This window comes from Geotrypetes seraphini, chromosome 9 (genome assembly GCF_902459505.1).
Source record: "Geotrypetes seraphini chromosome 9, aGeoSer1.1, whole genome shotgun sequence".
Classification (NCBI taxonomy): domain Eukaryota; kingdom Metazoa; phylum Chordata; class Amphibia; order Gymnophiona; family Dermophiidae; genus Geotrypetes; species Geotrypetes seraphini.
Genome location: NC_047092.1, coordinates 23,645,013 through 23,670,549, shown reverse-complemented (window position 1 = coordinate 23,670,549; position 25,537 = coordinate 23,645,013). Strand labels below are relative to the sequence as shown.

At 42.6% G+C, this 25,537-nt stretch overlaps 1 protein-coding gene across 5 annotated transcripts in view; it reads left to right on the top strand.

The window, feature by feature from the left end:
* Nucleotides 1-18,962, top strand: part of GOLGB1 (golgin B1) — an 89,245-nt gene extending 70,283 nt beyond the window's left edge. For all 5 annotated transcript variants that reach the window (XM_033959495.1, XM_033959494.1, XM_033959492.1 and 2 more), the window contains 4 exons: nt 4,419-4,516; nt 10,992-11,126; nt 12,642-12,735; nt 15,354-18,962. In XM_033959495.1, coding sequence (XP_033815386.1) covers nt 4,419-4,516; nt 10,992-11,126; nt 12,642-12,735; nt 15,354-15,488 — 462 coding nt within the window. In that variant the 3' untranslated portion in view covers nt 15,489-18,962. The remainder of the gene's footprint in view (nt 1-4,418; nt 4,517-10,991; nt 11,127-12,641; nt 12,736-15,353) is intronic.
* The last annotated feature ends 6,575 nt before the right edge of the window (nt 18,963-25,537 follow it).

Sequence of the window (25,537 nt, the reverse complement as noted above, 5' to 3'; positions counted from 1 at the left end):
TTGGGGCACACCACTGTGCCATGGCACACAGTTTGAGAGACACTGGCATATGGGACACACTTAAGATCTCAAGATGTATACTTTTGGAGGAAAGGCAATAGAGGGGAGATATGATAAAGATGTTTAAACCTATGTGGCATAAATACACATGAAGTGAGTCTCTTTCATTTGAATGAGGTTAAGAGGTGATAAGTTCAGGAGTAATCTAAGGAAATACTTTTTTACAGAAAGAGTGGTAGATGCGTGAAATAGTCTCCCAGTAGAGATGGTGGAGACAAAAGACTGTATCTCAATTCAAGAAAGCATGGACAGCCACGAGGGATCTCTTAGGGAGAGGAGGAGATAGTGGACACTGCGGTTGGGCAGACTGGATGGGCCATTTGACCTTTATCTACCATCATATTTCTATGTTTCTCTGTTAGTAAATAGATTCTATTGTCTAAAATGGGCCCTGTACTAAATAATGCACATTAATACATGTTAACGTGTATTAACATTAGGGGTGTGGATTAATCGAGTTAATTAATGTGATGAACTAGTTAATTTTTTGCATAATTAAACATTGTACCATGATCACAATTAATTAATTAATTGAGTTAATGTGATTAGTCAATTTTTTGCATAATTAAACATTTTAATCACAATTAATCTTGGTCCACATCACTGTCCTTTTTGGGTTGCTATATCAACAGTCTCGCTATTATAACAACCCTCATTACCAGAGATGAGCTTCCACCCAACTTTCCAGACAACATCCTAGAGACCGAAAATAGTTAGGCTACCACACAGCCTCAACAAAATCCGCCTCCAAGCTTTTGACTGTCAATCTCCTCTCATCCCACCTTACACGAATCAGCCAGTGGGAAGCAGGTTAAATTTTTTTTAACCATCGCAGGAGGAAGAATATCACTTTGGACTCTTGGGTCCTCTCTTATCATCCACAATGGGTGCAGACAATTTCCCCTCTTTGACTCCCAAAGTTTTGTTGTCCTCCACAGTAATTGCTGACTTTTCAAAGCAAGATAACATCTCTCCCACAATTTCATTGTATAGAAAGAAGTTCCTCCAAAAAGGTCTGGGATTCTACTCAATACTTTCTCATTCCCAAAAAGAATGGCGTATTTCACCCTATGTTAGACCTCAGGCTGTTGAATCGCCATCTCAACAACGTTCAAAATGAACTCACTTTGTACTATCCTTCCATATCTCCCAAAGAACAGCTGGTTGGTGTTTGTGGATCGTACATACACCAACGCACATATCCCAGTTCATCCCTCATTCAGAAAATTAATTCACATTGTTCCTGCAGTACAAATAGGTAGATTTAGAGGAAACATTCCCAGGAATGCATATGGGTTGAGGTAAAATAACACATATAGTTCAGTTAAGAAATTTTTGCAGTTAATTATACATTTCAAAAAGTTTCAAAAAAAAATTAACAAATTTAAATATAAATATGCAGTTATAAGTATGTAGAGCAATGAAGAATTATGGTAGCAGAATCTGTGCGCAAAGGAAAAGTCGATGTTAACCGTCTTAAGATCCAGCGTATATTTTTAGTCGTATTGTGGTATATGCAAGAACAGATCCCTGCAGGGTCTACTAAGCCCAGACTCAAGGGCTTAAACGTTTGGGTGGGGGGGCTTCTCATTATCAAGGGGAGCTTTGTGTAGTAGCCTACCTTTTTACTGTCCAGTAGCTGTGTTTTTCAGGAGGGTGATAAATTTATTTATAAACTCTGCTGAAACCCTGATGTTTACCATTTGTTAATGCTTGTGTCAGTACCCTATAACGCTAACAGCAACTGACCAAGCAAAATGTTTTCTTTTCTATCTACGGGTATCTATATAGACTACATTTTGTATTCTATACAATGTGATGGATGAGTTTTCATGGAGAAAAGCAAGTGAAAACTTCTGTGAAAATACTGTACTGTACTATGTCTAAGGGCCTGATTTACGAAGCCGCACTAGTGGCTGCGCTGCGGTAACAGCCCCGAAGTCCATAGAGATTTAAAGGGCTTCGGGACCGTTGCCGCGCGGCTTTGTAAAACAAGGGAGTAAGTGAGCAACAGAGCTTTTGACATGCAAGATCAAGGTAAAACTTTGCAAGAAGATCATTAAAGACTTCCCAAAATACGGCATTGAAAACATTCCATCAGACTATTGGATAAAACTAAACAACAGGTTTGCCTTGCTTGATAGAGGAGATAAGAGAGTCCAAAGAGTTATGGAATGACATCAAAACTGTAATTAGTGATGAAGCTAAAAAAACACTCCAGAAGAAAAAGAAAGCTAAGAAATCACCTTGGATCTTGGAAAAAAACAGAAAAATAGCAGAAGAAAGAAGAAAAGCAAAACTTTCACAAATGGTCCGAGTGTTTCAACATCAAGTTCGGCAAGACAAGAAACAATGCCTCAAGGAAATTTGACAGGAAATTGAATCCGAACCTGTAAATGGAAAAACCAGATTAGCCTATCAGAAGATTGAGAGATTGCAGCAGAAATTCCAACCTCGACTAGGGATGCTTAAAGATGGCAATGGAATGATATTGAATGAACCAGAAAGCATTAAAATGAGGATAATATTGGGGAAATTGAACTGGAAACTGAAGCTGAAGGAAAACCAGATATTTTAAAAAGTTACAGCAGCAATTAAAGCTTTTTTGAAAAACAAGTCGCTTGATATTCCAATTGAATTAATAAAAGGCTCAGAAAGTGCTATCATGGCTCTCACTCGACTATGTCAACAGATTTGGAAGGAAAAAACATGGCCAACCGATTGGAGAAGATCACTGTTCGTACCTATACCAAAGAAAGGTGATGCCAAGGACAATTAATTCCATATGCCAGCAAAATATTGCTGAAAATAATACAATGAAAGCTCCATACATTGAGCAAGAACTACCTGACGTTCAGGCTGGTTTCAGAAAAGGTTGAGGAACAAGAGACATTATTGCCAATGTTAGATGGATATTAGAGAAGAGCAAAGAATACCAAAAGTCCCTATACCTTTGCTTTATCGACTACAGCAAAGCTTTTGACTCTCTGAATCACAATAAACTATGGAGAACTCTGGTGCAAATGAGAATACCCAAACACATAACTCAGCTGATAAGAGCCTATGTGAAAATCAAGACGCTGCAGTGAGAACTGAATATGGCAACACTGATTGGTTTCCAATAAAAATGTGGCATCAGGCAAGGATGCATCTTGTCACCTTACCTGTTCAACCTGTACAGTGAAACCATCTTCAGAAAAGCAAATTTAGAAGAACAGAATGTCTATTTCAAACTTGGTGGCCAAAATATAAACAACAGATGATACAACGCTCATCACCACTAGCAAAGAAGACATGCTGTATCTACTGAAAAAAATTCTAAGCCGAAAGTCATAACATGGTATTAGAACTGAACATAAGACAAAGATCGTGAACACAGAAAATGATAAAGATTTTGAGCTTGAAGGCAATTGAAATCCTTTGTAACTTCTATTCTATCTCCTAGGCTCTTTTGTAAACAAAGAAGCAAATAGCAGGGAGGAAATACTTCACAGAATAGCACTTGGTCACTCTTCAATGAAGGCTCTCGACAAAGTATTCAAAGGCAAGGAGGTAACATTCCAAACGAAGATCAGACTTGTTCACTCACTCATTTTCTCAGTGGTCAGTTAAGCTTTGAAAGCTAGACACTACGGAAACAAGACAGAAGATCAACTCATTTGAGCTTTGATGCTGGAGAAGGATTTTAGGTGTGCCATGGACCTCCAGAAGAACTAACAAATCAGTTCTGGAAGAGATCGAAGCCCAAATGATGAAGTTACAACTGTCATATTTTGGTCACACCATCAGAAAAGAGAGATCACTAGAGAAGGACATCATGTTTGGAAAGATCGAAGGAACCAAGCAAAGAGGACGACCTGCAGTCAGATGGCTGGACACATTGAAAACAGCCATGAGGAGGACGCTGGAAGACCTTTCTGGACTGGCACAAAACCGATTTCTTTTTAGATCTGCAATTCATCAAGTCGCTAGGACTCAAACACGAGTCGATGGCACCTAACAACATGTATTAGTAATTGCTTTCTGTCAGTGCACATATTTGTTTAACTTTAAAACATCACTTGATGTTATATGCTTACGTATATAAATGTACTTGCACAGTTGCATGTATGTTGTATGATGGATAGTAAAACTATATACTTGGCAGTTGTGGCCTGGGAGGGGACTATGTGCTAGCTGAACCAGGGGCTCACAAACTTGTGATCCATCTCTAGGTGTATGGTATCTTTCTTCTTTCACTTTGAAAAAAGCTCTCTCTACTGTTCGTTATGGACTATTTCTTGAGCGATCCAGTTCCCTTGATTCTGCATTGTTTCAACTAATTAGAACATTTTTGTTAAAGAGACCATTTTTTTTAGGTAACTGTTATGGCGGATACTGCTCCTGGAGCGCCTCAGGAGAGAAATGAACCACCTGCTGAGACCTGCCCCATGGATCTGAAGGAACTTCAGCTAAGGTAAGGTCTGCTGCTGTGTCCTGTTATGGCATCATTCCTAATACAGGGTCTGCTGGCTCCCCGCAAAGATGACCTGCTTTTTCTGTGATTGGCTTTGAAGTTATTTGGATTGCTCTTCCAGAGACCCTGCTGAAATTTTGGTGAATGTTATTCCTGTCATTCCATTTATCCTGAGCAATTAAATCCTTTTTCTTGAATTTTCTCCATCAAAGCCATAAGTAAACGTTTTCTCATAACTGGCAGAGACCAAAAACACCTTCTCAAAAATACGCCAAGGCAACGAAGTAAAATTATATGCGAAGTAACTTTTATATAAATGTAAAACAAAAGCAATAGCAATGAAAATAACAATAACATGGTGGCTGTACAAACAAAACCCACAATTAACTAGCGTTAACAATCAGCTAAAAAATGGAGATCTGAGACAGTAATACTCTCTGAATTCCTGCATCCAGCAAAAAAAAAAAAAAAAGTCAATGGCTAAGTTGAACATAAGAATAGCATTACTGGGTCAAACCAATGGTCCATCAAGCCCAATAGCCCATTCTCACGGTGGCCAATCCAGGTCACTAGTACCTGGCAAAAGCCCAAAGAGTAGCAACATTCCATTATCTCAGAGTAAGCAAGATTCCAGAACCCCAAAGAGTAACAAGATTCTAGAATCCCAAAGAGTAACAACATTCCATGCGGAATCCCCAAAGAGTAGCAACATTCCATGTGGAGTCCCCAAAGAGTGGCAAGATTCTAGAATCTCAAAGAGTAGCAACATTCCACGCTACCGATCCAGGGCAAGCAGTGGCTTCCCCCATGTCTTTCTCAATAACAGACTATGGACTTTTCTTCCAGGAAATTGTCCAAACCTTTCTTAAAACCAACTATGCTATCTTGAGTTTAGGATCCACCCAAGCTTAATCCAGATAAAAGGATCTGCATAACAAAATGCCTGCCTACATATCTCTGTTGGTTTCACATGAAGGCATCAGTTCAGAAATCAGGTTACATGAGGGAACATAGGTGGCAGTGTGTGTAAATTCTTTGGCCAGGAACCAAATCTGTTATAGAAGTCTAGCATTTGTTTCGTTACACAGCCAACTTCAGGCATGATCACTTATGCTATAGATGGCTAATGTAAATGATCAGGCCTAAATGCAGCAATTGCACGCCTAAATGCGAATAATCTACTGTATTTTCACGCATATAACGCGCATACGTGTATTACGCATATAGCGTGCGGGTCCAAAGCATTTCTGTAAAGAAATTTTTATATAGCACACACACGCGTATACCGCGCATGCTGCTATAACCTCCTCCCACTCCCGCTTACTCTTCTGGCCTGCGAACCGGCATCCTCCCCCCCGCTCGCGTCACCCCCCCTCCCCCGCAATCCTACATCCCCCCCAGCACCGCAAAACATCTCTTACCCGATTGGGCACCGGCACCAGCACCAATGCACAGGACGTGCCAATGCCAGTGCCCGAAGATCCTCCCTCGTTGTTGCTGGGCTGGGCTGGGCGGTGCGAGGGAGATCCTCCTTCTTCCTTGTGCCGGGCTGGACTGGGCTTTGAGCATTTGCGCATGTTCAAAGCCTTCTGGTCTCGCTCTCTCTGAGATTCTCAGATTGAGAATCTCGGAGAGAGCGAGACCAGAAGGCTTTGAGCATGCGCAAATGCTCAAAGCCCAGTCCAGCCCGGCACAAGGAAGAAGGAGGATCTCCCTCACACCGCCCAGCCCAATGAGGGAGGATCTTCGGGCACTGGCACTGGCACATCCTGTGCATTGGTGCTGGTGCCGGTGCCCAATTGGGTAAGAGATGTTTTGCGGTGCTGGGGGGGATGCCAGATCGGAATGAAAAAAAAAACATTGTACAACGCGCTCACGCGTATAACGCGCAAGGTTATGCACGGTTTGTAAAAATCGTGTATAACGCACGCGTTATATGCGTGAAAATACGGTAATCTGAATTTCTTTATTGCACTTATACACTACAGGTTCAAGGTGATTTACAAGCCAAGAGGTCCATATAGTAACATGGGGAATTACATTATCTTAATAAGTAAAGGTTACATAATAGCAGGGAAATATTGAATACAGGTTCAAGTAATTCTCATTTAAGAGGCCCATAAAAAGCAATTGGGGTTTACTGTTTATATTACAGTAGAACAGTGGTAGACAATTCCGGTCCTCAGCCACAGGCAGGTCAGGTTTTCAGGCTACCACAATAATTATGCCTGGGATAGATTTGCATTTCAAGGAGGCAGTGCATGCAGATCCATCTCATACATATTCATTGTGGATATCCTGAAAATCTGACCTGCCTGTGGCTCTCGAGGACTGGAATTGCCTACCCCTGTAGTAGAATAATAGTTTATATTCTTACATGAAGAGGTTAGATACAAATTCACAGATGATTTAAGGAATATACAGCAATAAAAACTGAAGAAGAAAAAGTTAATGAAAGGTACAAGTAGTTCAGAGAAAGAACACATAAGAATACTGGGAATTCCATGCCCCTCCCAAGTTGCATGGGAGAAGCCACTGCTTGGATTGTTGATACTATTTGGGGGTTTGCCAGGTTCTAGTGACCTGGATTGGCCACCGTGAAGATGAGCTACTGGGCTAGATGGACCATTGGTCTGACCCAGTAAGGATATTCTTATGTTCTTATAACATTTAGGCGCCCAGTTATAGCCCAATTCAATTTTAGATGGCAGTGAGACATCCAGGTGGTAATGTCTGACAGGCAGTGAACTTACTCAAAGGCATCTAGAAAAGTTGCTGGAGTAATGTTTCCCACACCAGGCTCCATCAGAGACATCACCAATATGTGAGGATTTAAGTCCTGTCACCCATGGAAAAGATCTGCTATTTTTCTGGCAAAAACACCACCCAGTCTAGGAATAACCCTAGTGGCTAAAGCAGTGGTTTTAAGAACCAGGGAGTTCAAATCCCAGTGATGCTCCTTATGCCCTTGGATATATCAGCTTAACCCTCAGATACAAAATGAAATTATGAGTCCTGCAGGAACAAGAACTATCCATTGTACCTATATATAATTCACTTTAAACTATACTTAAGATTACTGCAATCTACTTCTAACTGATCTCTCGCAGTGCCGCCTCTCCTCCCTGCAATCTCTGCAAAACTCTACTGCATGACTCATCTTCTACCAACCTCACTATACTCATGTCACCCCTTTCCTTAAATCACTTTATTGGCTCCCTATCTGCCTTCATACAGTTCAAACTCCTATTGCTGACCTACATTCTGCTACCCCTCAATATCTCCTCTCTTCTCTCTCCTTATACACCTCCAAGAGAACTCCGTTCCTCAGATAAGCTGCTCTTAGCTGTACCCTTCTCCTCCACTGCCAATTCCAGACTTCATTCCTTTCGTCTAGCTTCCCCCCTATGCCTGGAATAAATTACCCGAGTTTGTCCACCAAGCCCCTTCCCTTGTTTAAAAGCAAACTGAAAACCCACCTTTTTGATATAGCCTTCAATCCATAACCCTAGTCCCCACTGCCTTTCAACCCACTCAGCAGATTAACCATTCCCCCTAATTGTATCTATTGGCTGCCCAAGTCCGGTCCTTAAGATCTACTGGCAGGCCAGGTTTTCAGGATATCCACAATGAACATGCATGAGAGAAATTTGCATACCAAGAAGGCAGTGCAGGCAAATCTCTCTCATGCATATTCATTGCGGATATCCTAAAAACCTGGCCTGCCAGTAGATCTCGAGGACTGGACTTGGGCCCTGATCTATGGGGCCCTGATCTATGGCACCCTGTTTGTCTGTCTTGTCTGTTTAGATTGTAAACTCTTTTGGGCAAGGACTGTCTTCTTTGTGACTCTGTACAGTGCTACATACATCTGGTAGCACTATAGAAATATTTAATAATAACAGTAGTAGGAGTCTTAAAAAAAGCATGAGCTAAATAATAACTAAATAATCCCAAGATGGGTCTGCCAAAAGTGCACACATTGTGGTACAACATGCATACTTGTACCAACAGATCTCCGAGCGGGTTCGGATCAAGAGATTAAGGCTCCCCTCCTCTAACGCTACTGCCCTTGTCCTGCAGCTTCCTAGGCCAGCATCGGTGTTGAGCAGTAGCATCGGTGTTGAGCAGTAGCATCAGAGGAGGGAAGGGCTGCATTTCCTCCTCTGATGCTGGCCCTCTCACCTTGCGGCAGCTGGCCTAAGAAACCGTACCCTGCCGGAACCAGGCAGCAGCATCAAAGAGGGAGGGAGAGGTAGTTTAACTTATGGGCCGGTGATGTCACAACTTTGGGTGGCATCTTTTAGCAACGGCGCCCTAGGCCAGAGCCTCACCTGGTCCATCAGTTAAGTCGGCCCTGATCTCCAAACTAGTTGTGTTCAGCCATTGAATTGGGTAAAACCTTTTAATCTGGGACTCTCTCCTATTCAGGATGAAGACATTATACCTTTTAATTAAGAAGTTTGCTAATTCATGTTGTGTATTAGATACTGGTCCAGCTACCTGCTTATGTCGCCTTTCTCTAATTTTCTGTGCTGGTTCTTAAAATGATTGAATTATGATATGTCTGGAGGCTTTATTCTAAATTCTTCGGGTGATGCTTCTATTTTTAGGAATTAGGGTTAAGATAATCTCATTAGACATGGTTTTAAACTACAGACATGTTGCTTCCATACCCTTGTTTGGAAAGGTAATGGAAGGACTGGTGGATGCATATTATTGGGTAATACATTCCACTAAATAAATGGCTCCCATCAGCCGAGTCTGTGCGAACCTGAATCCTTTTCTTTATGACCCCAGGAGGCGTCAGTCTACAGATAATAGCTCAGATCTCATTCCGAAATGCAGTTGCTCTCTGAAATTCAGGACAAATGTGATAAAACCCTAGCATCCTGAGTAGTTCCTGTTCAGACAAACAGAATTTTTAAAAAGCCTGATTTTTTTTTTCCAGTGGTTTGGAGAATTCAGTTCAAGATCGTGTCACTAGTTTATAAGGCCTTGCATCCAATTTCATCGAGCATGGTGGCAAGTTTAATGTTGCCATATGTACCCCCACGTTCTTTGAGGTCTTAGACAAAGCAGTTAGTGGCTCTTCCTTCTTTGCGTTCTACCATTCGTTCTCGTGTTTTTGAAATGGTGGGTCCTCAATTAGGGAACGCTCTTCCTGTTAATAATAATAATAACAGTTTATATACCGCAGTTCCGTAAAGTTCTATGCGGTTTACAAAAGATTCAAAGAAGGATACGAATTGATTGAACTTAAAAGAGGTGAAAGATAGTGGTTAGTAGGTCAAGAGAACCGTTATTGAGGAGAAAGAGATGTATGGGTCAGTTGTCTAGATACTTCAGGAACAGATGTGTTTTTAGGCGCTTCCTGAATTTCTCATAAGTAGCGGGCAAAAGCAATTGTTCTAGATCTTTACCCCATAATGCTGCCTGATGTGAGAGAAGGTGATCATGGTGTTTTTTTCAGTTTACATCCTAAAATTGGGGGGGGGAAAGAAGTTCGAATGTGAGCTTCTCTTGTGTCTGTTGGCTGAGAAGGAGAAAAGGTCAGTTATGTATTTAGGGGCTAGTCCGTATAGCACTTTAAAGTTTGTCAGACCTCTTCATTTTTATTTTTTCGAAAGCATTTGAAGGCTTACCTTTCTCAAAATGCATTTCAAAATTTATAACAGACATTGAAGTTGAATGTGTGAAGAAAGAATTGTATATACTAAAGATCAGATTTTTTTCTTTTAATGTGATTGTTTTAGAATGTTTTATGTGTGATATGTTGGTTTTAATGTCATGGTTTTATGTTTTGATGTTCTGTGTTACCTCCATAGATTTTTGGATATGCGGGATATAGATGTCTTAAATTAAAAAAAACAGAAATATCCTGTGGGTGGTTCAGTAAAGAGATCCTTTGATGTCTAAACATCACACCAGATGGAGTGTTACTTCTGTAAAGTGAGATGTTATTATTAGTGAATTGGTATAGGTTACCTCAGCATCTGCCTAGTGTCTAGTTGTTTTTGAAGTACTGGGAGGGTGCAGATAAACTGTTCATATTCAGACTGCTGGAGATCACTGAAAATCTCCCGCCAGTCCGCAGCGATACCTGAAATTCATTGCCGGCACCATATCTGGCCACCGGCATTGAATTTCCAGTCTAATTTTGGCCGGCCAAGACATAGCCAGCTTTGCCAGTATTCAGTTTCGAGCCGGCTAAGTCTCACAGCCAATGATATACCACTCTTTTAGGTGGTTGTCTTTCGCCGCCGAACTTAGCTGGTGAGCCACTGAATATTGGCAGCGATATAACCGGTCCTCAGCCAGTCCGGAAACCGGGATATTCAGCGTGACGTAGTCAGCTGTCCCCCACTGAATATCGGCGGTTAGATGGCTATTTAGATGGCCAAGAGCCAGGCTGAAAATGTCGGGATGCGATTGCAGGAGGGTAAAGCTAGAATTCAGTTTCTCTTCCTATTAGATTATCAGAAGCTAAACAGTATCAAAGCATTATGGAGCTGGAGCTGAGACGCATGGAAGGGCAACTGGCTGAAGAACGAGACCTGAGATTGTCTGCTGAAGATGCTCTGTTTGCGGCAGAAGAGCGCATCAGAAGGTAGGGAACATGTCTTCTGCTCAGGCGCCTTGTGCCTCTTTTCAGATTGTAGATGTTAGACTGTGTTGATAGACCAAAGTACCAACAGCAAAGAAAGGAGAGAATTCCACCCCCTTAAACTAGGCAAACACGAGATAAAAGGGGGGGGGGGGCAATCAAGGCGTCAAAAAGTTCAGAAAGGGAAGCCTTTATTGCATCCAAAATAAGGATCCAGGTTTCGACAATATCAAATTGTCTTCATCAGGGGACAAATATGCAAATGATGTTGATAGAGAACAAACGTCTTATTAAAAACAAGAAGGGTTTTGCAATCAGTTTACTCAAAAGGTAGTAGGAGAGCAAACACATTGCATTGTGTGCGTGGATTTACATTCACACTCCTACTGCCTTTTGAGTGAACTGGTTTTTAATAAGACATTTGTTCTTGTTTTTAATAAGACCACACCTATTGCCGAGTTTTGAAAAGCCGTCCAGACCCCCGGACATGTGCTCAAAAGGAGGACATTTTCGGGGAAATCCAGATATCTGGTAATCCTACCCTAGTGGCTGCTGTCTCTGTCCCTCTCCCCTGAAAGTGAAACTGGAAAGGAAAACCAGTCCGTATGTCAGCTGCAGGTATTTTGGCCATTCTGAACAAAGCAGTAAGCAGATCAGAGGAGTAGTCTAGAGCAGTGGTTCCCAACCCTGTCCTGGAGGACCACCAGGCCAGTTGGGTTTTTGGGATAGCCCTAATGAATATGCATGGAGCAGATTTGCATGCCTGTCACCTCCATTATATGCAAATCTCTCTCATGTATATTCATTAGGGCTATCCCAAAAGCCCAACTGGCCTAGCGGTCCTCCAGGACAGGGTTGGGAACCATTGGTCTAGAGGTTAATATAGTGACATAGTAGATGACAGCAGATAAAGACCCAAATGGTCCATAATACAGTGAACTGTGAACCAGAAGACAGAGGTTCAATTCCCCACGTCAACTCTCTGAAGTGTTTTGTTTTTAATATGAGTCTTCCAGATATAGAAGAATATCTACTGCACCTAAATATATGATTGAAGGTATTTTTCAGGTCCTGGAGGGATCACATTTACAAAAAAAAAAAAAATTAATGGGTAGTTTGAACATGTGTCCCTTGCTTTACAATCCACTGCACTAATTACTGGACGATTACTCTGTTATGCAGATTCTATCTGGCTATATTTTTGAAAATGTTGCCACACAGATGTTCACATCCCTTTTTTTTTTGTCATTCAAAAGTTGGACATTTCATTTTGGAAAATGGCGATTCACTTTGAATGTTTTAAGTGTAAAAACATCTTATCTCGCAGCCATAATAGAACCGGAAATCTAGATGTTTTTCCTGTTTAATTATGGTTATGAGAGAGACATGTTTTTTGGGCATTATGAGCAGGATGGGTTTTTTTGGGACTTAGATGTGTTTTTGAACATGCCCCTCTTATGTCTCCATTCATTTCTCCTTTGTGATTAATGGGATAGTATGTGTGACCTTGTATTGCAGGTCAGATGAGTGGACTGACAACCAGGATCCTGAGGTATCTTCATCCCATGAGCACTCACTGCTGATTGAACCTATGGAAGGCACATTTAGTAAGGTAAGAAAAGCCACTATCGAACAAAGATAGTAAATGTAATTCATGCGTTTTTAAAATCTCTTAAACCAGCTCAACGAGTGAATTCATTTTATAAGTGGATAGTTTTCTCAAACTAAATAACTTAGAGGATTTGGGATTTTCAAGATCGTGGTCATAACATCTCATGTCTGAAAATGTTATTTTGGAGTGTTTGGTGAATAACTCTATTCTCTAAGCCTTTCTGTGAAGCGTCTGTTTGGAAGCCCATCATTAAATATTCCTCTAGAGCAGGGGTAGGCAATTCCGGTCCTCGAGAGCCACAGGCAGGTCAGGTTTTCAGGATGTCAGCAATAAATATGCCTGAGATAGATTTGCATCTCAAGGAGGCAGTGCATGCAAATCCATCTCATACATATTCATGGTGGGTATCCTGAAAACCTGACCTGCCTGTAGCTCTCAAGGACCGGAATTGCCTACCCCTGCTCTAGAACACTTTCGACTACTCCCATTTTCAAGAGGTTTCTCCAAGAATTGATGTTCAATGTATGAGTCCTACAAAGATGCTACTAAGGGCCAGTAGACATTAAGCATCCTTAGTAACAGCTCGGCAAATGTTTTCATTGGTGCAAACTTTAATTCTACAGATTTTTCTGTGAACACCAAAGGTCAGGATTTTCATTTATTAGCGTACCTCTGAACCAGTGTGTGGTAAATTCTGGACGTGCCATAACGAGGTTTCTGTAGAGTGAGTTTGTAATGGGCCCTGCTTTTCTTTGGGGTCGGAGGTAGGCAATATTGTTTTTAGTTTCTGCCAAAACCAAAAAAAAAACAAAACCCAACCCAGTTTTAGTCACCCCCTACCCAGGACTAGTCTCAATAGCATGCAAATGATCGTGCACAATTGTACACCTGCTTCAAAGAAAGTGTAAATGTGTGTGGGGGTTTGTACTTACCTCATGGGGAGGGTCATTAGGGTGGGCAGACTAGATGGGCCGTGGCCCTTATCTGCCGTCTATTTCTATGTTTCTATGTTTCTATGAACACAAAAATGCAAGGGTAAGTGAGATGTAAGACAAGGAAGTTCCATTCAGCACAGTATTGAATTCCAATTGTAGGAAATCAGTCCCAATCAGACATGCAAGATGGACTTGACATGGCCGTGTTTCAACAGAACAGCCTGTGTTAGGAGTTAATCAGAGACCTTTAAACAAACCAGCATAGCTTCTAAATATAGATATATAGCAGTGGTCTCAAACTCGTGACCCGCCAGGTACTATTTTGAGGCCCTCAGTATGTTTATCATAATCACAGAAGTAAAATAAAACAGTTTCTTGATCATATGTCTCTTTAGCTATAAATGACAATATTGTTATTAAGACTTAGCCAAAAGGAAAGATTTATAAACTATAAAGAGTTTTACCTCATGCAAAATTGTCATTTCTTTAATAAAACATTAACTATTTTTTTCCTGAGGCCCTCCAAGTACCTACAAATCCAAAATGTGGCCCTGCAAAGCGTTTGATATATAGTAAGCAAAGGGCTCTTAGAAACAGAATAAAGCCCAATTACACGAATAGCAAGATACTGTTCTCTTGCAATTAGCATTATTGGGCTTTGTTTGGTTTCTAAGAGCCCTTTGCTTATGTCTATACTAAGAAGCTACATTGTTTGTTTAAAAGTCTTTGGTTGACTCGATGTTCTGCCGAAACACAGCCGTTTCAAGTCCATCTTGCATGTCTGAATGAGGCTGATGTTCTACAATTGAAACTGAATAAAATTGTTTGCTGACTGGAACTTTCCTTTCTTACACCTCACTTATTCTTGCGCACCTGTGATATTTATAAAATACACACGTGCATTGTTGCTCCACGTCTGGTCCTTCCACACAAATCTTGTCAGCACATATAGTTGTGTTTGTGTTCAAACGTTCAGTTTTATAAAAGCCCTTTCCACATACAAAATGACCTCTTATATCTCACAATCGGGGTTCACTTTGCTCTACTATAATTCCCATAACTCGTTTCAACCCTCCTTGAAGATATTCTAATGCTTCAACAGCAAAGTCAACATTGAAAGCAGTGGGGATCTTTTCTTGGGCTCTGAAAACTGCCAAAACGTAATTCCCGCAAACCCCAAATCTTGCATGTAGTATAGTTGCAGCGATGGCAGCACCAGCAGTAGAGTCCACTAAACAGGAATTTCTTTGCTCTTGAAGTAGGGGGTCATTGTCTAAATCAGGGGTGTCAAAGTCCCTCCTTGAGGGACGCAATTCAGTCAGGTTTTCAGGATTTCCCCAATGAATATGCATGAGATCTATTTGCTTGCACTGCTTTCATTGTATGCTAATAGATCTCATGCATATTCATTGGGGAAATCCTGAAAACCCGACTGGATTGCAGCCCTTGAGGAGGGACTTTGACACCCGGTCTAAATAATAATGAATTCCTCCTCAATTTTGTAGGGGTTGTAATAAACCCCCAAGTTAATAAGGTGTGGACTTTGACATAACATTCCTTTTTCTAGATGCTCCCATCATACAGGCATTTTTCATTTTAATTGCTTGTATGAATGTCTGCGGATCTTAACAAAACACCTTTTCTGCCGCCTCATGATTTCTCTTTTTTTTTTCCCTGTTGCAGCCCCGGAGTAGCTCTGGCCTGAGACGTTTCCTACAGTACATATTCTATTCCCGGACACGAACACCAATGTTGCTGGCTGTGTACTTCCTGGTTGTGCACATCCTCCTCTTCCTCTGCTTCACTGGTCACCTGTGAGAGCCCAGATCTGCTCTGGTATATTTATTGGCTCTGATTCTTCCCAAGCCTGAAACATCGGCCTCTAGTCTCTCCCTCACTGAAGTCTGTTACGGTGGCTGCTTCCTACAAACAGATGGAAATTCAGTCACACCCAGAGATCCAAAGTTCACAGACACATGGTGTGTAGTCCTATGTTTTATCCGAAAGCTGCTCCTTTCCCTGTTGGGCTGAAGCAGTGGCCACCGTGGTGGAATAATCACTGATCCACATGCTAAGGATAGAGATCCTTGGCTTTATCCATTACTGACAAAAAAAAAAATTTACATCTGAAGGAATCTCCTGCAAAATGAATGCAAAGTATGATTCTGTTACTAGTACTCGCTGTGTAATGTCACAGAATGTACCACCACTCTTTCTTAGGAGACAGAGGGCAGTGTGGCTTTAACACTAGTTTTCTGCCTTTGATTAAGCATGTGGCTGCTTTTCCTAGCAGACACCAGTAAAATGAAGGTGATGGGTGAGATCCTGTCAGGGGAGATGGAGAGAGAAATAAGACTTATGGTGATGTGACTCGGTAAGAGCAGCCTCACTACAGAGAACTTCTCTTTGTCCTTTTAATTTAATGTAGCAAAAAAAATTGGGTCTGTTTAGCTGTTTTACTGAGGTGGGGAATATGTAGGTTTTTCTTTGATCTTGAAAGTCTTTCATAGAAAACAGGTAGCTGGTGTTTATATCTTCAGAGACATGATTACTAAGGCATTTAATGTGCTCCTTATAAAGAAAAGATAGCATTGCAGTGAAAGGAGGATGATGCTTTGGCACAGGAACTGGGAACCAAATAATTTTACCATTAAAGTAATGCTCAAAAACATTACATCTGCTAAACAATGCCATTCCTGAGTAATAGAACTCTGCACTCAAACGGGGTCTTAACTTGTGTGCGAGTATAAGACTGAGATCAAGTCCAGCCTTTCTCATAGCCTGAGACCTGGAATTGGAACTAGGTCCTTGGTGTGTTGGGATGACCCCTGCTACCACCCCATGCAGGCCTACAGCGGCTCCTAAGTAAATACAGTATATACAAGCAGAGGAGATTCTGTGTATCTCTGAATGCGTGCAGAGATAATGTGCCTCCCCAGGAAGAGATGATTCCCCAAAATAATGAAAGCCTTAAAACAGAAAATGCTCCTTCCTCCTTTGGGGAAAAAAAAACAATCTAGAGTATTTACATTTTTGTGGACTCGAGACTCTACATCCTTTTGTGCTGCTCGTCAGATGTAACGGTGACATTCACTGATGATTCCATGTGAAGGAGCTAGGTTCAGGGGTTTTCTGTGTAGTACAGTTTTCCCCAAATATTTTCCAGCATATCAAAGTGCAATTGAACTACTTAGAATGAGAAATCTGTTTAAATAATTTTACGTGTGCGTATTTATGTTTGGATGATGTGGACATCAGTGTTTGGTAGTTAAGGATCAGATTCCCGGAAGGTGATTAGGAAATACAGCATGTATTTCTGTAGTTCAGTTGCTAATGTGGGTACCTTGTTTAGCTTTGCGTCAGTTTAATGCAAGATGCCGAACAGATTGGTATTTTTACAATTCCCTTTTGAGCATTGGGGACAGCCTTCAATCCCTATTCCCGTAACCATCAATCTGTGAAGAAAGAGGTGGAGGAGAAAAGGCGGGGTTATAAATAGCTGGGGCAGTTTGTAGCGCCACACTGAGGTGGGAACGAAAGGTTGAACCGTGCGATAGAAATCTGAAGCAAACACTGGTTGGGTTTAAACATTTTTTTTTTTAAATGTATTTGGAAAGGAAGGATGTTTGAGGAGCTACAAAATATGGGTCCATCCGAGACCACTTTGCAGTAGCTTACTCCCTAGTGCACTTTCCAGCTAGGATCACAGAGCACCATGTGTTCAGACGCCTTAAAAATAAAGTTTTATCCAGCAGAAGCTGCTGTTCTGCCTATCGGTGATCACATGACTGGCAGCAGTACGCGAAAGGGATGAAGAGGCAACGGCAGCTTCAGCAGTATAGACCTGTAAACCTCAAATACTCATTTTAGAAAAGAACTTCCCATTGGGTGCCGAATTTGTACATTACCGTTCTTTAGCAGTCAAGATGTCCCGGTCAAAATAGAAATAATTGCTAAGACTATACCGGGGTAGATGAAGGAATATGTTTTCCTTCAAGAACCAATGTTCATCTTATAACCTTTGTAAAAGCCCATAGAATGGGCTGGGAGGTTTGTAAGAACAAATCGGACTAAAGAAAAGTCCTCTTCCGCTTCCTTCCCGAAGCGCCTTCAGGCCTGTAGCACTACCTCCTGGGGGCTGATTATGCATGTCAGGGATTTAGCGCAGCTGTTGATGCGCATTGAAGGGCCAAGCCAATAACATAGGGCGCGATCAGTTTGCGCATACAATCGGCATGTTTAGAATAATGGGCAGATACACACACACATATGTGTGTAAATGCCAAAATTCTGCCTAAGCACTATTCTGCTAATCCCTGCTTGCAAGGAGATAAAACTTATAGAGCACTGTAAGTCCGACATTTAGGAACAAGCATTTACTCAGTAGCTCTGCAGCTACTGTAATTGCTAACGCCTACTTTTAAGGACATAAGTACTTGGTTAGGCTAGTAGTCTATAAAGAAAAAAAAAAGCACTTGCCTTCCGCTATAGAATAGGCTTCTTGTTATAGAATTACCATGGTACTTAGTGGCACAGTAAGGGGGGTGGGGTGCGGACCACCCCAGGCGCTGTCTTGGTGGGGGTGCTAGCGCCTCTTCTTCTCTCTGCCCCCTCCCCCAGTGTATGTCTTGAAATGTTCACCAGCACAAGCAACATTGTCTAACTCTTGCTTGTGCCAGTCTCCGCTCCCTTCTGACATCACTTCCTGCTCGCGGGGCCAGGACATGGCACCAGGAGGGAGCCGAAGCCAACACAGGCAGGAGGTGGAAGATGCTGCTTGTGCCGGTAAACCTCTCAAGAGGCACGCGATGGAGGGGCGCTTGTGTGGCGGGAAAGAGTGAGGAGGGCTACACGGTGCGGCGATGCCGGGTGCCACCAGCCCGGCGCCTCCCTCCCTCACTGTACTACTGCTGGTACTGTTAGCTTGTGTTAACCGATGCTTTAAAATCTAATTTGGAAAGCCCTGTTATGGGGTGTGGAATAGGTGGAACTGTACCTTGCAGTTAACTTGAAGGGCTATGGTGTTACTGCATGTTAACTGGTAACATTGCAGGCGTGCCACTAAGGCATGGAAGCGATCGTTGTTCATGTTAGCGGCATGACTATCTTCTCCAAAGTGCTGAAATTATCCCTAAGGTTTTACAACTACCGTGGGTTAACTTTTTTGATAACTGCATGTGAGCATTGACTGTCTAGATTGTCCGCAGGCGTGCAGTACATTTCTGGCTTTTCCTGTGGGTTCCAAATTTGTGATCTGTAGACGAGAACATAAGAATAGCCTTACTGGGTCAGACCAATGGTCCATCAAGCCCAGTAGCCTGTTCTCATGGTGACCAATCCAGGTCACCAGTACCTGGCCAAAACCCAAGGGGTACAAAATCTCAAAGAATAACAAGATTCCGGAATCCCAAGGAGTAGCAACATTCCATGCTGCTGATCCAGGGCAAGCAGGGGCTTCTCCCCAAGAGCTAGGGGTATTACTATTGAAAGCTCCACTTTTGCACTTCAAATTGTCCAAATCCAAAAGGGATAAATAGAGCAAGACCATAATGGAAAATGATACAGCTATAGTTCCGGATTGTTCAGGCTCTAGCTATAAATATACTTTAGTTTCTTGTAAACCCATTTTGTGTGTCTGGCTGGCTAACCTTGTGAGACATAACCATTCCACCGCATCAGACAAGTCATTTGGTAATATTTTATTGCTTCAGAGTGGCAGATCATTTCTGAGGATTGTCATTTCTCTGTTTTGCTCCCTCCTCCCCCACTAAAATATTTTGTTATGTTTGTCAGCTTCTGACAAATATTGTGGCCAGTCCCTGGCGTTCATAAAGAAGTGCTTTGACTTCAAATGAATTTGGGAATATGACAAGCCATACGCTGTCCTACCATCCTTCCTGTAAATTGTTTGTTTATAGAAAGATTACCCAATGGATTTCTTGTGGATTCTATTTTGTTCTACTTTATATAGTGACCAAATTTTTTATGTTTACAGACTCTTTAAAAAGAATTATATACTGTATAAAATAAAATATATATTTTAAAGTGAAATGCTGTGTATTCCTTGATTGATTTTAGTAACATCATTTTTAGGTTGAAAAGAGCAAGTGTCCATTCTGATCAACCAAAGCCTGGTCCTAGTTTTCAGTTTGGTTTGTAAATATATGTATTTATTCATAAAGGGGTATCCCCCTTTATGAATAAATACATATATTTACGCATCCCCCAATCAGAGACGTCAAACGAAAAAACTGTACGATGGCCTTCTAGCCACACAAGCAGCAAAACTAGACTACCAACTCTCCAATTTACTGATAATGACCCCAAACTAGAGAGTTGCGCGGGGACAGAAATCCCACCCGTCCCTGCCAAAGTCTCACCCGTCCCCACCCGTCCCCGTGAGGAACCCCACCTGTCCCCGTGAGGAATCCCTCCGTCCCCACCCGTCCCCGCGAGGAATCCCCTCCGTCCCCGCCCATCCCCGTGAGGAATCCCCTCCGTCCCCGCCCGTCCCTATAAACTTCAGAAATAGTTATTTCATTTAATCATGCTACTGAATTAAAGGCTCTGGTAGAAACCCATTTACAAATAAGCAAAAAGACTTTATTAATTTGGAAATATTAATTGGGAAGAATACATACTTTGTAAACGGGTTTCTACCAGAGCCTCTTTTGTTTATAAATTTTTATCAACACAACTAATATACTACTTTATCCTGAAGAAGAAAAAAAAAAAGAAAAGAAATAGAATTCTTTTCCTACCTTTGTTGCCTGGTTTCTGCTTTCCTCATGTTCTCATTCAGTTCCTTCCATCCACTGTCTCTCTTCCTTCTGCGTCTTCCATTTGCTCTGTTACTGTGCCTTTCTCCCCCCTTCCAAATTGGTCTGGCACCCATCTTCCCTCCGCTCCCCCCATAGTCTGGCATCTCTGTCTTCTTCCCTGCCAGCGTCTTCTCCCCACTATCTCTTCCCCATTTCCTTTCAGGTTCCTTCTCCCCCCCCATCTTCCCCATGTCCTGTCAGCATCCTTCTCCCCCCTCTGTCTTCCCCATGTCCTTTCAATGTCCTTCTCCCCCTCTGTCTTCCCCATGTCCTTTCAGTGTTTTTCTCCCCCTCTGTCTTCCCCATGTCCTTTCAGTGTCCTTCTCCCCCTTCTGTCTTCCCCATGTCCTTTCAGCGTCCTTCTCCCTCTCTGTCTTCCCCATGGCCTATCAGCGTCCTTCTCCACACCACCCCCCCCCGTCTTCCCCATGGCCTTTCAGCGTCCTTCTCCACCCACCCACCCCCATCTTCCCCATGTCCTTTCAGCGTCCTTCTCCACCCCTTTGTCTTCCCCATGTGCTTTCAGCGTCCTTCTCCCCCCGCCCCATCTTCCCCATGTCCTGTCAGCGTCCTTCTCCCCCTTCTGTCTTCCACAAATGCTTTCAGTGTCCTTCAACCCCCATCTTCCCCATGGCCTTTCAGCGTCCTTCTCCACCCCTTTGTCTTCCCCAGTGCTTTCAGCGTCCTTCTCCCCCCTCCTTCTCTTCCGCCCCGGGTGCAGCACAGCTGGCCAGGTCCCCTTACTTTTGTGGCGCTTCCCCGACCGACCGACCGACAACAGCCCCGGTCTGACAAACCTCCCTGCCCTTAACCGCGAATCTAAATTTCCTTCTTACAGCTGCTGTAAGAATGTAATTTAGATTCGCGGTTAAGGGCAGGGAGGTTTGTTGGACCAGGGCTGTTGTCGGTCGGTCGGGAAAGCGCCACAAAAGTAAGGGGACCTGGCCGGCTGTGCTGCACCCGGGGCGGGGCGGACCGCCCCCTCCCTTGGTAGCCACTCGAGCCGCGAGGCTACTCCTCCTTACCTACCCTGCCTGCAGCACAGAGCCGAACGGAAGTCTTCCCGACGTCAGCGCTAACGTCGGAGGGAGGGCTTTGTTTAAGCCCTCCCTCCCCTCCGACGTCAGCGCTGACGTCGGGAAGATTTCCGTTCGGCTCTGTGCTGCAAGCAGAGCACGTAGGGAGAAAAGCCGCGCGACTTAGTACATCCAGCCCCGCAGGAACCCCGCTACCCTCGGAGGCATCCCCACGGGATTCCCGCGACCCTAGGGGGCGTCCCCACGGGATCCCCGTGACCCGAAGGGGGAACCCGCGGGATGCCCGTCGTCCCCGTGCAGCTCTCTACCCCAAACTACAAATCATTCAGAAAAGAAATAGAAATCCTTGAAGACAAACTCACACTGCAAGACTCGTCCCAATTCTCTGAAGCAACTTTCTCTTCTCTTCCATTCCTCTGCAAATGGCCAGATAACTTCTTTTGTAATCCGCCTTGAACCGCAAGGTATTGGCGGAATAGAAATCACTAATGTAATGTAATACCGCCTTTTTGTGGCTTTGGCATTCAAAACTGACATTCAAAGCGGTGGGCACTGGAGGGTTAAGTGACTTGCCCAGGGTCACAAGGAGCTGCACCGGGATTTGATCTTACAACCTCTGTATTACCCATTTACAAGAGCATTTTGAGTTACAGCATGTCCATACAAAAACACACTACCAGTCTTAATAAGCAGAATGCCAAAGTTACACTACAACATAAGCATTAGAAAGTAAAGAAGCAAGAGAAAAAAAAAGCAATTAATCTATCATTCTGAGTGTTTCTGTATGAATCAGATTTTTGCTTAATGTAAGATTTAAGAACTCTAGGTGGTTGGTGTGGAGCTGGAGTCCATTTTTTTTCTTTCCTGTTTATAGAAGTATGCAAAAAAAAAAAAAAAAAAAGGCTCGATCTTGTAGACTAATAACTAAACACACTTCTACTTGTCATCAAAAACAAAACAGGCACATATGTGTATCAAACACTAATAAAGGGGCACAACAGCAAGTACCCAGAGAAGCAAAACAAACAATACAATGAAAAATGAGAAGGAAAAAACCTCAGAACCCAACCTCCATCCTACAGAGACAGATGGCAGGTATAGCAGGGTTAAAAAAAAAAACAAAACAACTCAGGTATAAAAAACCTCTTCATATACAAATGAGGAGGAATTATGAATGCTCTGCGCTGCTCCGACTGTCATAGTGTTCCTATGAGTGTCAGAGCTGAGCATTCGGCGTGCTGGCCGGCTCTAAAAACCTCTTAATGTGCTTTTGTAAAGGTTGAGGGGGGAAGAGTGTAAATCAGTGCTCTGTGCAATGCAAGTAAATCCACTGAAATGTCAAAAATAAAGGCTTATCTGCGTTACTACTATTATTAAATATTTCTATAGCGCTACCAGAGGCACACAGCGCTTCACAGAGTCACAAAGAATAAGAAAACAGTCCCTTCTCAAAAGAGCTTATAATCTAACAGACAAACAGGATGTCATGGATACAGTTAAGGGGAATGGTTAATCAGCTGGCAGGGTTGAAGAGCAGAGGGGAGTACAGGACAATCAAGCCATTGTGACATCACTGATGAAGTTGGCTCTTATTGGTGGAATGAGGCATTATGACATCACAATCTCAGCTCTGCTTCCCAAAGACAAACTCTTTACACTATTACTACTACTACTACTACTACTATGAATTATTTTGCTGCGCTGTACAGAGTCACAAAGAAGACGGTCCCTGCTTGAAAGAGCTTACAATCTAAATAGGCAAGACAGACAAACAGGATGTCATGGATACAGTTAAGGGGAAGGTTTATCAGCTGGCTGGGTTGGAGGGCAGAGGAGTAGGGTTAAGGATTAAAAGCTATATCAAAAAGGTGGGTTTTCAGTCAGCTTTTAAACAAGGGAAGGGGCTTGACAGACAAACTCGGGGGCAGCTAGATGAAAGGAACGAAGGCTGGAATTGTCAGTGGAGGAGAAGGGTACAGTTAAGAGCAGCTTATCTGAGGAACAGAGTTCTCTTGGAGGTGTATAAGGAGAGAGAAGAGAGGAGATACTGAGGGGTAGCAGAATGAACACACTTTAGGTTAGCAATAAGATCTTGAACTGTATGCGATGGCAGATAGGGAGCCAGTGAAGTGACTTAAGGGAGGGGTGACAAGCATAGCGAGGTTGAAGCCCAATGTGATAACACTATCTGCAGCCTGAGCGACATCCCCTGATGTCTGTATTCAGGTCCAGGGTAATACCAGAAATGACTGTATGTAAGACCAAGTAGTACTGGTGATGAAGTAATTTCAAAGACCTCCCCCTCCCCCACCATCACCACCACCACCACCAAAGGTGTATAAATGGAACAAAACAAAAATATCTTCTAGATCAGGGATCTCAAAGTCCCTCCTTGAGGGCTGCAATCCAGTCGGGTTTTCAGGATTTCCCCAATGAAAATGCATAAGATCTATGTGCATGCACTGCTTTCAAAGCATATTCATTGGGGAAATCCTGAAAACTCGACTGGATTGCAGCCCTCAAGGAGGGACTTTGAGATTCCTGCTCTAGATATATATTATAAACTCTCAAGGCTATTGAAATGGAATAAATGAATCGACAGTCACCACTGTGTGAACTAATATTATAATAATTACAAAATATAATATAATATTAAGTGTGTTCAAGGGTCCTCAGTTCTTAGCGCAGGTTCACCAAGACTGAACCACACATAGAATGGCTTTAGGCCACAATTCAGATGGGTACAGTCAGTGAGAACATCCCAGGACCTCTCGCATTGTAATTACCATAATCAAATAAAATTGTGGTGAAAATCAGCTTGTTCCAAAAATCAATAGTCTTGAAATAAAAAATCAATAATACCTTCAAACACACCAAACTCTACATTTCAAACTCGTGCTCACTGTGAGAGGATACAAAAATATGCAGCTTCGGTGTATAATATGTGCATATAGTTCGCCAGACACTTACCTTGATTAAAGTTAGGATGATAACAGCTGTGGTTGCATCAGCTTATCTGCCATCACAATAGTTAATATAGTTTTAAGAAAGCCCCCAGTTTAGAGAACGACATGGGGACAAATGTTTTCCTGTCCCCGCAAGTTTTGTCCCTGTCCCATTCTTGTAAGCTCTGTCTTAACTGCACAAGCCTCAGACACTTATGATTTTAAAGTGTTTGAGGTTTGTGCAGATGAGGACGGAGCTTAGGCATTGGTGGAATGAGGCATTATGACATCACAGTCTGAGCTTTAGAATGTTGCTGCTTATGATTTTAAAGTGTTTGAGGCTTGTGCAGATGAGGACGGAGCTTAGGCATTGGTGGAATGAGGCATTATGACATCACAGTCTGAGCTTTAGAATGTTGCTGCTTATGATTTTAAAGTGTTTGAGGCTTGTGCAGATGAGGACGGAGCTTAGGCATTGGTGGAATGAGGCATTATGACATCACAGTCTGAGCTTTAGAATGTTGCTACTTATGATTTTAAAGTGTTTGAGGCTTGTGCAGATGAGGATGGAGCTTGCAGGAATGGGGCAGGGACAGGAAAAGAAGTCGACGGGACGTGAAAATGAGTTCCCGTGGGGACGGGGGAAAATGTGTCCCCATGTCATTCTTTACCCCAGATCTTCCTAATAGAGTCAAATCTAGTTGATCTCTTAAGTATCTTTCCGTAGCATGATCAGAAGCATTCAGAAATCTGATTTGTTGATCACGATGTCTCTCCCACTTAACAAATATTCTGTTCTGGTCTTTCTAGATTGCATTCCTTTCTTGCTCAAACATGTACAATATCAGTGACTGAGGAAAAATGTTGCAGACTAAAATTTGAATACGTGCAATGGGAGTTGGAGATAAGTCTGGCATAGATCTCGGTGACTATTTGGTGTAGCTGAACCTTGACCTACCTCAGCCTGCCTGATCTGAAGAAGTCCCTTCCTGGACTTGTGGGTAAACTACATTTCTCCCTCTGTATTCGCTCTAATAGGGGATTAACAGACCCGCGAATACAGA